The sequence below is a fragment of the Neopsephotus bourkii genome, unplaced genomic scaffold, assembly GCF_033783945.1.
Source record: "Neopsephotus bourkii isolate Nb327-2 ecotype Australia unplaced genomic scaffold, CSIRO-AGI_Nbou_v1 NB_234, whole genome shotgun sequence".
In the NCBI taxonomy this organism is placed as follows: domain Eukaryota; kingdom Metazoa; phylum Chordata; class Aves; order Psittaciformes; family Psittacidae; genus Neopsephotus; species Neopsephotus bourkii.
The window spans coordinates 18050868-18066123 of NW_026900744.1; the positions used below are offsets into that span (position 1 = coordinate 18050868).

General features: G+C 44.0%; 2 protein-coding genes and 2 long non-coding RNA genes across 5 annotated transcripts; 3 read left to right on the forward strand and 1 right to left on the reverse strand.

Annotated features, from left to right (window-relative positions):
• The first annotated feature begins 1317 nt into the window (after window positions 1-1317).
• MRPS14 (mitochondrial ribosomal protein S14) lies at window positions 1318-4312 on the forward strand. The gene is made up of 3 exons (XM_061345636.1): window positions 1318-1399; window positions 1743-1901; window positions 3814-4312. Exons 1-3 carry the CDS (start codon window positions 1355-1357, stop codon window positions 3994-3996), a joined length of 387 nt encoding a protein of 128 aa, XP_061201620.1. The 5' UTR covers window positions 1318-1354; the 3' UTR covers window positions 3997-4312.
• A 1121-nt stretch (window positions 4313-5433) lies between these two features.
• CACYBP (calcyclin binding protein) lies at window positions 5434-11065 on the reverse strand. The gene is made up of 6 exons (XM_061345635.1): window positions 10965-11065; window positions 10338-10530; window positions 9578-9674; window positions 8907-9006; window positions 7530-7624; window positions 5434-5745 (listed from the first exon to the last, which is right to left on the reverse strand). Exons 1-6 carry the CDS (start codon window positions 10983-10985, stop codon window positions 5586-5588), a joined length of 666 nt encoding a protein of 221 aa, XP_061201619.1. The 5' UTR covers window positions 10986-11065; the 3' UTR covers window positions 5434-5585.
• A 310-nt stretch (window positions 11066-11375) lies between these two features.
• On the forward strand, window positions 11376-14121 carry LOC133208052 (uncharacterized). 2 transcript variants are annotated; one of them, XR_009724222.1, is made up of 3 exons: window positions 11376-11484; window positions 12477-12997; window positions 13982-14121. It is a non-coding gene; the product is annotated as an uncharacterized LOC133208052 (long non-coding RNA). The 2 variants fall into 2 exon arrangements; XR_009724223.1 differs by having other exon boundaries at window positions 11376-11468.
• Window positions 14111-14759, forward strand: LOC133208051 (uncharacterized). The gene is made up of 2 exons (XR_009724221.1): window positions 14111-14248; window positions 14628-14759. It is a non-coding gene; the product is annotated as an uncharacterized LOC133208051 (long non-coding RNA).
• Window positions 14760-15256: the final 497 nt, after the last annotated feature.

Genomic DNA, 15256 nt, shown 5'->3' on the forward strand with positions numbered 1-15256 from the left:
GGGAAACAAGGCCAGTGACAAGCATCTCACCTCTCTGGGGCTCATGAGACCCATCTAAAGCAAGGAAAACTGAACGTAGCTGTCCCTCTATGCCTGTTTAATGCTCTGTGTAACAGGTATTAGAGGTTTCAGCCTGGCACATCCACAGAACAAAAGTCATCAGAACAGCTAACACCTGGGTTGGCAAGGCAGCCAGAAACTGAAGAGGCTCTGGAGAATCAACCACTTCATCAGCACCAAAAATGGCTTCTTTGCACTGATGACCATCACCTGCCCCACCAGCCTATGTGGGTAAGTTACTGCGGAACCTGTTGCTGCTGATTCCAGGATGGATAATGAAATTTGACTGCATTAGTCTGCCAATTTGGCCCCTTCTTCCAGATTACACCTGTATACCCCAGAACCAATATAGTATACCAGGCATTGAAGTAAAATGCCAGGCACACAGACAAAAAGCAGCATGAGAAACTGAGAGAGAATCCATCTTCTCGCTGGACTTTTTGGGTGTAGGTAACAAGGTGACATGAACAGAAAATGTAATTGAAATTATTCGTTCAACAGATAAAACTTAATGGATGTTCTCCCCAAAAGCAGGACATAGACTTATTTGAAACACTGCCTAAGTGGAGTCCTAGTTGGTAAAACAGGAAAGTTTCAGGGCAGCTTAGAGCAACCGAAGAATTTTCCACTGTTCAGCATTATGATTATTCAGTGCTGTTTTTAAATGCTGAAACTTACCCAAAATTCATGAGTTGAAAAAAATGCAGAATGCTGATATAAATTTAGGAATAGTGCTAGGTGATAAGCAAGCAAAGAAACTGTTAAGAAACAAAACTAAAACCACACTGAAGAAGACAGCTAGCAGATAACCTCATATACAGCAGGATAAATGTGCTTTTCTGGACAGGGACCCCAAAATGTGGTGTGATGCCTATGCATTACGTTTTCCTGGTAGGACTCTTTTCCCTGTCATTTGTACTGACTTTCCTCTCCAACCTAGGATCCTTGTGGTCCACCCTGAGTTGGATCCTGAGGTTTCTGTGGAAGTTGCCAGCTCCCTCTAATGACGGATGGTACCAGCGAGGCTTGGCATCAGCACTGGGGTATGCAGCACAGCCCTCTAAAGTGGTTTGGATTCTCCCTGTACTTTTTCCACCCGCAAAGGCGCTGGAAATAGAGTCACTGCACAAGGGCTGTTGCGGAGAGCAAAGCTCAGCCCGACGGAGCAGGCACCGCCGCCCGCCCGCAGGGGGCGCACCGAGAGCCCCGGACCCAGCACCGGGAGCCCTACCCACCCCCCCACACCCGCGGGGTCTTCAGCGCATGCGCGGCCCCGCCGCGGCTCTCCGAGAAGATGGCGGTGTCCTCGCTGTGCTGGGCGTTGCGGGCCGCTCGGCAGGTCAGCACGGGTCACTCCCGGCTCTGCTCCCCTTCGCGACCGCGGCCGGCCTCGGGAGCGGGCAGGGACGACCAGGGGCTGCGGGGCTTGTTAGACCGGCGGGTGCGGCGACGGAAACAACGCGGGTGTGGGTGCAGCTGCGGGTTATTCGTGCCCCGGGTGTCGTGAATTCCTTGCTGGCTTCTGTCAGCTGGGCGGGATCACACGTTACAGTTAGTGGGCAGGAGCAAGGAAGTAGTTTGAAGGAGTCTGACAAAGAGACATCTGTGGAAATAATTCATACTTGGGTCGGGCAAAGTGTGCGGCAGGCGGGTGTTATTACAGGCTTCATTCTTTTAATCAGGTTCTCCCCTCGCCCTGCACTAGCCAAGTGCGGAGCTATTACGTGGATTGGAGGATGCTGCGGGATGTCAAGAGGAGGAAGCTAGCGTACGAGTACGCGGACGAGAGGCTGCGGATCAACGCCATCCGGAAGAACACCCTCCTCCCCAAGGAGCTACAGGTACTGGGCAGCCGCCCCGGCCTTTGCTGCGGCGGCCGCGTTTATGGGCCGTGCCAGGTCATGGATGTTTGCGATTCCCAAAGTCAGTGGCCCAGGACCATGTCACACAGCATAGCTACTGCTAGCGCCCAGCGTCTGCAGCCTTTTGGGAGTGTTTACAACAGGGTATTCGCCTGACTAGCGGCTGTGTGTGTTGGGTTGTGGGTTTGGGTTTTTTAAACCAGTGCTTCTCCTGTAAGCAGTATATGTAACACTACATGCGATAAAGTGTGTTCCTTCCCCCTCCCCTAGCTGCACTATCATGCATTCAGAAAGCTATTTTCCTTATTTCTGCTATTATGAGATATTATATGGTTACTTGTAGAACTTCCCAAATAAACATTTTTTTTCTTTAAAAACTTGAAAGCCTGATCCAGTCAAAAGCACCAATTTGTTCAACTAGAAGTACTTAATTTTATTTCTTGCCTGAGCTACAAGCATGCAAAAGCTGCATCAGATTTGGGCACTAGAGCTGTTCTTAAAAAGGCACCTACTCGCTGCCCAGCTCACAGCCTTCCTTACTAATCATTAAAAACATTTATGTCAGAAATATTCCTGTACATATTTGGTCTGGTCATACCTAATTGTGGGAAGGTCCTTACATGCTTAAACATCCTTGGAGAGAAAGTATATGGATCTGCTTTTATATATTGACTTTACTATTGTCTTGGCAAGTCTAGTCTATGTGGATGTCCTTACAGAACAAAAGCAGATTGCGGCTGGCCTTGCTTTTGCTGTTCCTCAGCTGCTTTTGTCACCGTTTGAAGTCACTAAGTTATAGCAGCAGTTAGAAGAAAAAGACTCCAGGAAAGTAACTTTTATCTCTCCTGCAAAAAGTCATTTAGGCTCCATATTTAAAGACTTTAAAAGTAAGTAATGAGTATTCTCTGAAAGCAGAGGTTACTTTCTTAAAAAAAAAAAAAATCCTAGGAATTAAATAGGTAGATAAAGTACTGCAGATGTTTGGCTGTACTAGGGGCACATAAAGGTAGAGCTATACACATAGGTAAGATACACAACTGAACAAAACCAGTAACTGAAATATGTTCTGAAGACAAGCAGGCCTCCTGACCTTGCTGTTATTAAAGTTGAAAGTCACAGTGCTGACCTTTTGGAAGATAGCCCTTACACTTGCTTTTCGCCTGTAGCGTAAGAGGAGTGTTTGTAGTCCAGCCTCATGCCTTCCTTTCACTTCCAACTGTGACTGAACATGGGCTTCTTTGAGCCCTTCTGTCCTTCAGAAAATAGTATATTAAGAATGCTGCAGTTAGGGATGCATATCCAGCCTCAATCAACTTCCTTTAGGGTACATTTCCTTGCTGAGCTCACCTTTTCTGACACTGCTGCTACCTGGTGTTTCCTGAAAACTGGTGAGCTCTTTAGTTATATGTAGAAAGACCTATCTTAAGCCTTCTCATTAAAAGAGACAGTAAGGGTCAAAGGGAGACAAGTGTCTTCTTGGACTTCTCTGGCTGCAACTCTTGGTGTCAGTAAAAGGGATCTTGTGTATATCAAAGCATGTTACCTAAGAGGGCAATTAATAAGGAAGGTATATTTAAATTCAGCCCATGTTAAAGGATTAGCACACCCTACAGTAAGAAGAAAGCCAAGCGGATTTTGACTAACCATAATTTCCGGCTTCAGGCTGTTCAGTTTGTGTAATAAGGTTACTTTGGGGTCTCCTTGTGAATCATTTTACATTTGCCCTTAGGATGCCCAGAAAGAAGGGGTGAAGGCAGGTAAGCATACTTACGAGGTAGTAGAGCAGCTCATGACAGTACCTACTCTACAGCTAGATTCTGAGGTCTGACAATAAGCCCCTGCAAACTCTTGGTGAATACAGGTAACTCTGTGGTGTGGTCTTCTGTTTTAGGAAGTGGCTGATAAAGAGATTGCTGACCTGCCCCGGGACAGCTGCCCTTCGAGGATCCACAATAGGTGTGTTCTGACATCCCGCCCTCGGGGGGTGAAGCGGCGCTGGAGGCTCAGCAGAATAGTTTTCCGCCATTTTGCTGACCATGGTGAGATGTCTGGGATACAGAGGGCCATGTGGTAGATCCCTGCATGGATATACACTCAGGCTGAAAACATGAAGCAAGTTCAGTCTGTGTTTGAGTTAAAGCAAGACTGTCCTGTCCAAGAGTCCAGCACCAGCATCAAACTGATAAAGGCAGGATGAGAAGCCATGCTGATGCATTAAACTCACCGGATCACAGCTGGTAGGAGTTGACAAGAAACAGCGTAACCACATCAAACTTGTCTGTATGAGGCAGTTTTATTTTGAGGGAAAAAAAAATCACTACCAGAGGGCTGCAGAACTAAGCTGAGGTTTGTGATAAAGGCAACATTAGAAATAAAGACATACAGCACAAGGCTTGTTTAAGCAGTTGTTTTGTCACTGTACGGTAAGTTCACCATGGTAATTTGGGTAAAAGCACAACAGGGAAAAGTGGTATTCTGAACAAGGGTGAGCACAAACTGAAAACAAAACATGGCCTCAAATTAGATACCCTTGCTATGCAAAAATATATGTATAATAACAAGAAGACCAAGTGGATAACAGACCCATTAGAAACTACAACATGCTAGTATTTATCTCCTGCTTGTAGTGCACCACTTAGTCCAGTGCTTTAAGAATAAGGTTGCAAATCCTAGTCCAGACAATAATAGGAGAGTAATGGCTTCCTTAATTCATAAGGTAACATCGAACAAATCTGTCCTTGGGAGACACATGAGAAGGATGCAGGAAAACAGTAAGAACAAGCCTGCTGCTAAGCTCATGTTTGCCCTGTACTCTTCTTCAAAGCAGGGCAATGAAGGGGAAATGGCTGCTTTGTCCCCCTCCCTCACACTGGGGCTGAGAGGCTGCAGTGAACAGGCCAAGTACAACTGTACTACAAGCAGATGGAAGGCACACATGCAGCAAACTGACAGCAGCCTGTCACCCCTAGTGGAGTCAGATTTTGCAGTGTAAGCTATCTCAATATATTTACTACTCCATTACCTTAAAATACTTGAAATTTTATAGAATAAAGTATAGCTTGTCTCTCTTGTCCTTGTACATCACTAGAGCCAGGGCAAGCTCAGTGGCCAGCATCAGCAGCTTACTGCCCTCCTGTGACTGATGCCACTGCAAAGACCCCTCAAGGAGGCCACAGCATAGGCACCCACTGAAGAGCTGTTCTTTAAAAATTCACAGGAGGTTAAACAGCAGTCATTAATTTCTGAGAGTAATTTTAATGTCACAGGATTAACACCATATTGTTTCTGCTTAACTGTCAAGTGTTTGAGATAGTGGTTCTACTTTCTTCAGCATCTCTCCCTTTGTGACGTGGTTTACAGTTCAAAATACACCCTACATCTCATTAAAAAATTCACACTTCTACATTCTGTTCTGTTTCACCACTCTACTCATCTTCCTTTTTCAAGGAAGGGTAAGGATATACCTATGCTTCGCTCTTCAGGAAATGGTGAACCACTTGACTGAAGGAAATGCTTTATAAGCTATTTTATTTAAGTATTTTCTCCAACCTGAAATGGAAAATGACTGTCTTTGCTTGGAAGAAGGTTGTATAAACAATGATCTTTGCAGCACAGCGTGTCTCACATGGAAGATCAGTGATTAAGGCGGCCCTTAGAGTACTCTCAAATATCCATTGGCATGTCCCCTTTGGATTGTTTTTCTCTGCTTTCAACCCAGGCCTTGTTGATGGTGCGCTTCATCTCATCATCCCCTTCTGCATACATCTTTTTTAAAAGGTTCATAAGCCCTTCACTAGGGTCTGAGGTGTCATAGGCAGCCTTCCTGCAAGACAAACACATACGTGAAGATCACTTATACCTAACAATTCTGTGCAAAAAAATTAAACACTAGCATTTGTTTTAAACATCCTGGTAACAGCAAGGATTTTCCTCTGGCAAACTCTTTAGACCCTGACAGTCTCAGTCAGCTTCCAAGTAGAGAGAATCCTAAAGAGTACCCTTAAATAACATGCCAGTTGAGAAGTATACCTAGAGCCATCCCACTAAGGATGACGGGAAGCATTTTGCAGTAAACATGATGCTGGAAGCACCACCTTAATTTTAGGAAGTAGGAGTGGAACGCAACAGACACATAAAAAACAGTATCTGTCTGTGGTGTTATGTGACAAGGGAACAAAAATAGAAGTGTGACCACATTCACAGCCCAAAAGGCATTTTCCACTTCCCATTTTTCAGATTAGCTCCAGAGGTTCATCGTCTCATTTTTAACACATTGCATTTCAAAGGAACTTTCTCAAGCCAGCTAACAGTGCCACCCACGTGGTAAGCACCTGGGTATGACATGCTCCCTATCATAAGCCTATGTTCCCTCTGGCAAACTTGCCTCTCTCTATCCTGTTTTCTGAAATCCTTCAAGTAGTTACTAGTGCAGCTGCAGGCTATCTGAAAAACACACAGATCAAAATAGGTCAGCAGAGGGAGGCGAGCTCCCCAGACCAGTCTTGGAAGCATTTCTGAAGCTACTCATTTACCATGCTGCAAATCCCCAACACTGAATAGGGTGGCAGTACTGATCATGACAGGCTGGGTAGTGTGGAGGACTCCTCTGCACAAGATACAGGTTTAACAAAATAAGCCTGTCCCTCCAACAACCTCCATTAGTATTCAAGTTACCATCTCTTAATCTCCAGTGATGTCCGTCAAGAGGGGAAGGTAGTTCTGCTCTAAATTAATGTACGGTTAGTTAGGACTCATCAGTTTTAGCCAATCATTCTATAAACAGATATAAAATTAATAGACATTGGCAAGCATAACTGTCTTGAAAGTCAAATCTTCCATGCTGCTTCTGATAAGAAAATGTGTGTGGTATTGTAAAAAAACAAACAAACAAAAAACAATACAGAATTGTTACATGATACACTACTTATACACACATACACACATATATATATATATAAACATCTTTTGTCCTCAGGTGTTTCGTGCCATAATTTACCACGCTTATGTATCCAGTGTCTAAGCTGCTTGTAGGACTGCCCCCAAGCATTTGAAGTGATAAAAATTAACTTGAGACTTTGTGTAATGACCTAGGTAAGAAGAAGCCTGTTTTGTCAAAAGTACACTGAGATTTTCTGTGCAAGTGCTTCGCATACAGGTGGCAAAATAGTAATTATTTCAACCACCATAGCTGAAAGTAGTATATCTGCATTTCTGTACCATGTGCACTAAACCTAAAAAAAGTCAACCTCACTAGCGCATTTTTGCAATGAATGCAGCTGTCAAATAAGAGAATTTTTAATTGGTTAACACTCTGCAGCTCCATCTATCTTAGGTACTTCCTGTGATGCAGACTTCACCATTAGCAATTAAACAGTAGAAAAGTGGCAAGCAGCTACTGAAAGTGTATTTCCTGCACTTACAGTCCTACTGATAGCAAAAAAAAATCTCAATGATTCTCAAGCATCTCAGGGGCTTGTCCCCCAAAACAGCAATTTTCACCACCTGACTGCACAGTCACTATAGCACAGATCTGCTCTCCTGGCAGTCCCAAAACAAGCCAGAGAACAAGAGATGGAAAACAAGATGGAGGGTTGAAATGACACTTACTCTTTCTCTTTGCTTTCTTTTTCCACTTGAGTGAGACATTCCCATTTTTCGTCCCGCTTCTTCCTACACATCACAAGGACCATGTCTGTCTTTATCTGCATGGTGAAGAGCAAGACATGAATTCAGAATGCTAGTCGCAACCACAATGAATAAAGTTAGTTTAGAGCATAAACCTATCTTCGTAGAGTTCTGAAGCATTTACCTCAGCTATTGATTATTACGTAGCACATAGGAAATTATAGCATGCACTGAGCTTCAAGGTGCAAAGTATTAACCTCACTGTAGACAATTTAAATGGCATGATTAATATACTACTATTACAGAACTATAGTACCAATACAGAAGAACATTACAGTGCTGCAGAAACACCATTTAGTGATTCTCAGGATGCTAAAAGTACCCAGGACTGCCAGGTAAAGGATAGCTACATTTACTAGACTTCTCTAAGAATACCAAGTCCAGGTAGGGACTCCTCCAATTTATTTCTCCAGGGATAAGAAATTAAGTTTTAGGGCATTGCTTAATCTTGCAGTATTTTTGCCAGTTACAGCAAAGCCTGTTTAACTGCAACCCTAACCTAAATTTCACAAAGAACTCCTGCATGCCACAGCAGACAAGAATCTGCCAGACCTTTAGTTTAGTTTAGCAAGTACATGATTACTGCTCAATTCTATGCCAAAAAAAAAATAAATACCAGTGTCACTCATTTATTTCAGTTGTTTCAATTTCACACTGTCCTAGTTTTAGGGCAATTTCCAACTGAACCATAATTTCTTCACACACAACTGATGTCTCTAACTGCAGCACACAACTATGCAGAATGCAGACAAAGTATCTGACACATTCCTAAGCCTGGAAAGATGCTACAAGTTTCAGAGTATGGACAGTGCCCCAGGTTGCAGCAATCAGCAGTGAAATGTTGCCAGTGTTCAATTCCAGAAAAACACACCCATACAAAGGCAGAGAGGTTTCAGACTTCTGTTTTAGGTGTTAAGCCTATTTAAGCTTCCCAAGATTTGGGTCTCCTGAAAAGTCTCTTAGACCTTAAAATTGCAAAGAATTCATCTGAGGTATTTAAAAGCAGAAGGATGTAAATGGGTATTTAGTGGAATTTTCTGCTTAATTATTTCTGAAATCCTGTCAGGTATTTAAAAAGGCGTACAATAGCTAGACATGATCTATGGAAATAGGAGGCCATGGATTCCAGAGGATAATTCCACAGTTATGACAATTAGAATTCAAGAAGAATCACATTCACAGGGAAGAAATTTTACAGAGAGAGGGACTGAAGGTTAGCACTGAGTCTCTTGAACTAGTCAGGCAATGAATATGGTACTTTGTGAAGGACCCAGGTATTAACAGGTGATGTGCACTGACCTTTCTAGAGCTGCCTTCCACAGAGATGGGTTTCAGGAGGTTGTTGAAGGTCATGGTGTAGTTCTTCCCATTCAGATTCTTCACTAGCAGATCAAACGACCTGGGACCAGAAAGCAGAGGTCACAAATATTGCAGTCACTGCAAAACTACTGAGCCTTGCCACCAAAAATGTCAAAAAATACGTCAGGCATATTCCTTGAGAAAGCATGTCAACAGACTTGAATTACTTTCTTCCCAGGGCTTTCAAATCTTCAGTTGGATTTAATACTGTGGATTTAAAATGACCTATCCAGACTTGCCGACAAACTGAGACCTTCAGGGGGTTCATTCTACCTCACTGAACTCCTACAACCTTGTAAAGGCAGATTCACTTCATGTACACTTCCATTCTATTACCATCAAAAAACAGGGCTAACATTGCATATCCTTGCAAGCGTGATGAGGTGCAACAAGCATCTGTACAATGAAAATATCAGGAAAGCTACGCTTATGTAGTTCTAAGTGGCAATAAAAGCAAATACCCCTCAGGGTTTAAAAGAAAAAAAAAAAAAGAAAAAAGGAGGTGGGGAGTAAGGGCTGATTCAGAACAGCACTCAACGCATCCCTGCATTTCAAATGATGTTCTTCACCCATGCTCTCCTGTGCTGTGTGGTGCAACAAGGTGAACTCACCTCTCTGTGAAATTCACCTGCACATTCTCAGCTGGAAGCTTCTGGACTCCATTTAAAGAGATGTAAATCTTAATAAACTTATCTGACTGATCCCAACCTGCAAGTGGAAAAAATAGATTAAATTCTACCTTTCCTCCATTACCTTTGTGCATTTCATTCTAGCTCCCTCTGTAAAGTTCCCTAGCAATTTGCAGGATCTCTGCCTTACCAAAATAAACTTCAGTGAGATAAGGGAAAGACATAAATTATTTGGGAATAATGTAAGAGTAAAAGGAGGTCCTCACACATAGTCCTATTCCCTAATTCCTACAAATTCTGAGCAAAACACACTTACCAGCTCAGACAGAGAGGAACCCTGTCTGCTTCTGCTGCAGCTTCCTTGACCCACTTTTTCCCCTACTCCCTGCAGGACAAGTATCTTGAGCAATTACCTCTCCTTTCACTTATATGGCAAGCAGAAAAGCTAAAGCTCACTCATTCCTGCTAAGCACTGGGCAGCAAATAACACTAGTAGGTACATGCCAGGGATCATTAATGCATCCCACCCCTACTATCACACAAACAGAACTAATACACACTGTGGTTGGGACGGCATACCAGGCATGCAGTAGCATTTTAAGTGGGGTTTTCAATATGAAATAATTACTTAAGAAGCCTTCTTTATAATGCTAAGTGGCAACTGTAAGTCACACTAATGCTGACATGCCTTCTCTTCAGAGATGGTGGAGCTCCAGTAAAGTGTTCAGAAAAACAAGCCTACCATAATTGTTTATTTTCACCGTGTACCCTCCCAGTGACACCTTGTCTTCCTCCACTGCATCTTTTGGCTTCGGTGGCGGCTGATTCTTGATTTCTAGCTCTAGCTTGTGCTTCTCTGTCACCAGGACATCACGAACTCGCTTCCTCGTGGCCTTTGTAAGCAATTCTTTTACTTCTTCCAAATCCTTCAGTAACTGGTGTAAAAAATAAAGGATCACACGTGCATATTAGATACAGATATCTGTACTCTCGGTTCACGGCTGAGCTCTTTCAGTGATGACTTTCAGATTTCCCAGATGCAGCCGTTTCAGTTGTTTCATTTCCTGCTAACCATGAAGCCACCGATTCCTCACTCCCGCTCGCGTTCTACTTTCTCAGCCATTACACATTTCATGGTTTAAGCTTCCACCCATTATAAACCCAACAGAAACCCACAGAAGGCTCTGGTTTATGCTCGAAGTGCCCAGCACCATGTTGGGGTGAACACCTGCAGCGCCCAGCAGACACCCAACCCGAGAGCTCCCTCCCGCCCGCCCCCCACAGCACCGCTCTGCCGCCCCTCGCCTCGCCTCGCCTCGCCCGCCCCGGTTCCTGTCAGAGCCCGCGGGACACGGTGGGGGGTGCTCACCTCCTCGCGCGCTGCAGCCATGTCGCGTGCGGCGGCCCCCCCGCGGCACCAGCGGCAGCTCCCACGGCCCCTCTGGAACCTTCCGGCCTCACGCCCCTCCCACTCACCGCGAGAGCCCCGAGCGCGCCGCGGAAGTGACGCAAGGCCGCCGCCGCCACCACCACTACAGGCGCTCCGTGAGCCGGAACAGTTCCTCTCCCTCCCTCCCCTCCGCGCCGGCAGCCATGGCCGAGGGGTGGGACCTCGGGCCTTCCCGCCTCCCCCAACCCCGGTGCCGCTCGTGCCACCCGTAGGGAGCGCCCCTGGCGGTGGCCGCGGTGCGCCCCGGGCCGGGAGGCGGTCCCTGAGGGGCTCCGCTCGGAAGGGTCAGTCCCCGCCCGTCGCGGCTGAGGCGGGCGGCGGAGCGGGAGGGCTGGGCTGCTGAGCGACCGCAATCGTAACTGCTTTAGGGGAGATTTGGAATGATCTTCCTGAGCACCGCAACCTCGGTTGCAGTTGGTCAGGGTAAAAATACAGCGAGGTCTTCTCATCATTGTTACCTTAGCATCCTGAACAACAGAAAAAACAGAGTTTCTGCATCCCCAGGTTCCAGTCGGACCTTGAAATTTCACGAAGGAGGAAAAAAAAAACCCCAAAACTAAAAAAAAAACAAAACAACAAACAAACAAAAAACAAACAAAAAACCAAACAGCGTCAGTCTTTCAGTAAGCAGGGAAGTGGGGGTGTCAGCATTTGTCTCCAGATGTCTTTTATACGTAATGGAACCCAAGGCAGGATATAGCCCTTCAGCGTTTAAAAAGTAGATTTCTCTGAAAGTGCCAGTTGTAACATCTTTTACCCAACTGAGGAATTACACATAATTTGCTGATTTATGGCCTTAGATTGTTACCTTCTCTGAAGTGAATATCCAAGAATTAATTTTAAAGATTACTAGCAAACCTGAAGCCAAGGGTTTACGTTCAAATCTGCATTCCACAAATCGGTTTTAACAGATGTTGTCCTGAAGGGTTTATTATAACCCTCTGGTCCAGTGCTTCATGATCTGCAGTTTAGAAATGACCAGGAAAGATCTGCATAACTAAGTCTGTGGTTGGTTGTAATTTCCACAGGACTTCAGCTTGTCCAGCATTTGAAGATGGGCCAGTTGATTCTATATGGAAAATACAGTATGGTCAAGTGGAATTTACTTCTGTGGTGTGGTTACTTTATTGGTTAAAGGCAGTTGCTTATTCAGGAATTGTTTCCTTGTGATCTTTGTTGAGCAGTCACCAAGACAAGAAAAAACTTTATGTGGGTTTTTTCTAGATACTAATTTTGTAGTTTCTCCACTCTTAGTTGTGGCCTTATTAAGTGCTCATAGGTTTAGAATTTAAACTGGTATTGCTTTATAATTTAATTTCTTTTTAGAGGAGAAAATGCTTTTGCTAATACATAAATGCATTGGTAAGACAGCCTGTAATTTGATTCTTTCTTGATATTTTCTTAAAACCAGTGCTTATGTTGTTTCCTTAGGAGCATTTCCATGCCTGTGGCACTTCCACTTGAGTGGCAGCTTCCACACAGAAGAGTTGTCTGTTGTATTGTAAAAACAGGTTCCACACAGCTCCCTTTGCATAAAGCTGTAGTAGCATCTGCATCCTCCCTCCCCTGGCTGGAAACAGAAGACAGCCTGACAAAGCCAGGTTGTCATCTTGTGTGCACCTGTACAAAGAGCACAGTGGCAGGCCTTCTCTTGGAGAAGAATCAGAAAAGATCCTGCATCCGGAGGGGGAAAGGAGGAAAAGGAGCTAGGTTAGAGTAAGCAGGAGTACTGAAACTCAGGTGAAAGACCCTGGTCTGGTCTCTCTGGCAAAGAAAGTACAGTGCAGAGTGGTCTTCAGTGCTCTTCAGCTTGGGGAAGGGGTGGGGATGGAAACATCTGAGAGGGTGTTGAAAGGCCTGTGGCCTTTTGTCTAGCAAGTAGTAGCCTTCTGCTTCTGTCTGCAGGAATTGATATCAGCTGATGAAAACAGGCCTTGGATAGTGATGTGGAGGTAAAACAACACCAATCTGGTAAATTTATCTTCAGCTTTTCTCTCTCTTTGCCTTTGTATCTTCCCCTGAAGTGCTGTGTGCCTTTCCAGTTCCAGGGAATAATGCTGTTGATCTTAATTAATAAAAAAGAAACCCTGCAGCAATTGCTCACATGGAAAATGGTTTTATAAAGCATTTGAATACTTTTGATGGCTGTAAATTCTGGTCTGCCCTGTTCCTGTTCAGCCGTGTTTCTCTGTTAGAAGTCAGTTTTCAATTTCTTGCTGTGTCCTTGTGCTCCCTATGACCCTTCTGATAAGCATGCTGCCTCATGGCTCACTTTCATATTTCACTTGTGTACTCCTGGGAATCATGACGTCCTTAACAATGGCTCCTGCTGCCCCATGGTTATTTATCAGTGACCTTCAAAAAAAGCTTATTTACCAACACATTCTCTGGGCTGGCAACTTCAGGCTAGCGTTTGGAGTGGAGGGCCAGGGTGACCCGTTAGCTCTCTGGCATGGCGCCTGTCAGACTTGAACAGGAGACCCCTTGGGTCATTGTCCTAATGAACGAGTTAGAATTGGCTGTTTAGCACAAACACATTTTGGACAGCTAGTCTGCCAAGCCTATTAGGGCTGCTTAGAAATGACCCCCTTGAGTGACGTCTATAAAAAAAACCTAGCACAGCAGCAGTTTCTTACTGCAAACAGATTGAAGCATCTTATTCCCATTTTGTATGCATTTCCATTTATTTTACAAGGCATTGTTCACACAATGATAACAAGGTACCAATCCAAACAATTCTGTAACAATTAAAAAAGTAAACATTTGTTGTGACCATGTACATTGAATTGCACTTTTAATACCAAGCATTACACTTACATTTCCATTATTATACTTTATATAATACGTGGATCTGTTGCACAAGTACTGGCAGTATGGAGTTATTCTCAGTTAAAAGTATGATATCGCTGTCACACTCTTCTTTCCTAACTCTTTAGGATTTGCAACCCTGGGACACACACAGATGACAAATGAAGCTCTAGATCTAGAAAACTTCATTGTAATGGAGCCAGAGCTTTGAAGCTGCTCTCCGGTTTCAATGTGCTAAAGTGAATCCATCTTGAATGGCAGGCACTGAAGGATTTGGACCATGCCTGATTAGACTTTTCTGCATTCACATGTCAGCTTTTCCCAGTACAGAGAAGCCAGAAAATCTTCCATGGGAAAGAATTAGTTCCCAAAGCTCAAGAGAACTCCTGGCACAGGTTGGTATGGGCAGCAGTGCAAACCTAGGGATTACTGGAAGGGGGGAACTGGGATCTGAGAATGTCTACTCTCATTTGCATTGGTAGTACCATCCATGTATTATATAAAATACAAAAATAAGAGAAACTGGAAGGAAATTAGTACAGCCCAGGATTCTGGTGGTATCAAATCATAAATGACATTTATGACACCAAATCCTTTTGATGTATTTATCCCCTTGTGATTCAGTTTCCTATATATTATTCTATATATAAGATATAGTTTTCCAAAGATACATATAGATTCCTTTACAGGTTAAATAAAAGCAAGTCCCACTGAATCAGAAAATAAGAGGAAATAATGTCCTAATTCTCTACCCATATCTTTTTGTATTTTCAGGTAAAAATAGCATGAAATACATTCAGTAGCAAAGCAGTTGGAATCCAGGAAAAGTGGAGAGCCCTGTATTCCTGGAGGATTAACCTGTACATGTTAAGACATGATACTGAAATAAGTAATGTAGGCTTCTGACTTGGGTAAGGTGGGATCTTGATTAATGCTGAGTATTATTCATCCTGCTGCAAATTCTTTGAATTTCTAAACCCCGTCTATGGATCAGCTCTGTTTTAAAGGCTGCTGTGATGTACACCCCACCGAACTTGAAAGGTCCAAACTTGAGTGCTTCGTTGTGTCTCCCCTCAGTATTATTACTCAGAAAGAGGTAATAGGACAGCTCCCAGTAAGATATTTGCATAATAGACAGGAAAATAATATAGTGCAAGCCTTTGTGCTTGCAAGAACAATGTGATGACTGGCGCTGTGTTAACTCACAGCAGTGCCGTGGGTGTACACAGCATTACCTGTCTAGTGCAGCCAGCTGTTTGCACAGCAGCCCATTCTGCAGGGTTCAGCTGTAATAGGTGTGCTTGTCACTCAGAACAGTCCCCAGTCTTGAGGGAAACATCTCTGCCCTGATCTTCACATTCAAACAATAACATGTACTAAGGTTTTCTCTCTAGCAGTTGGAA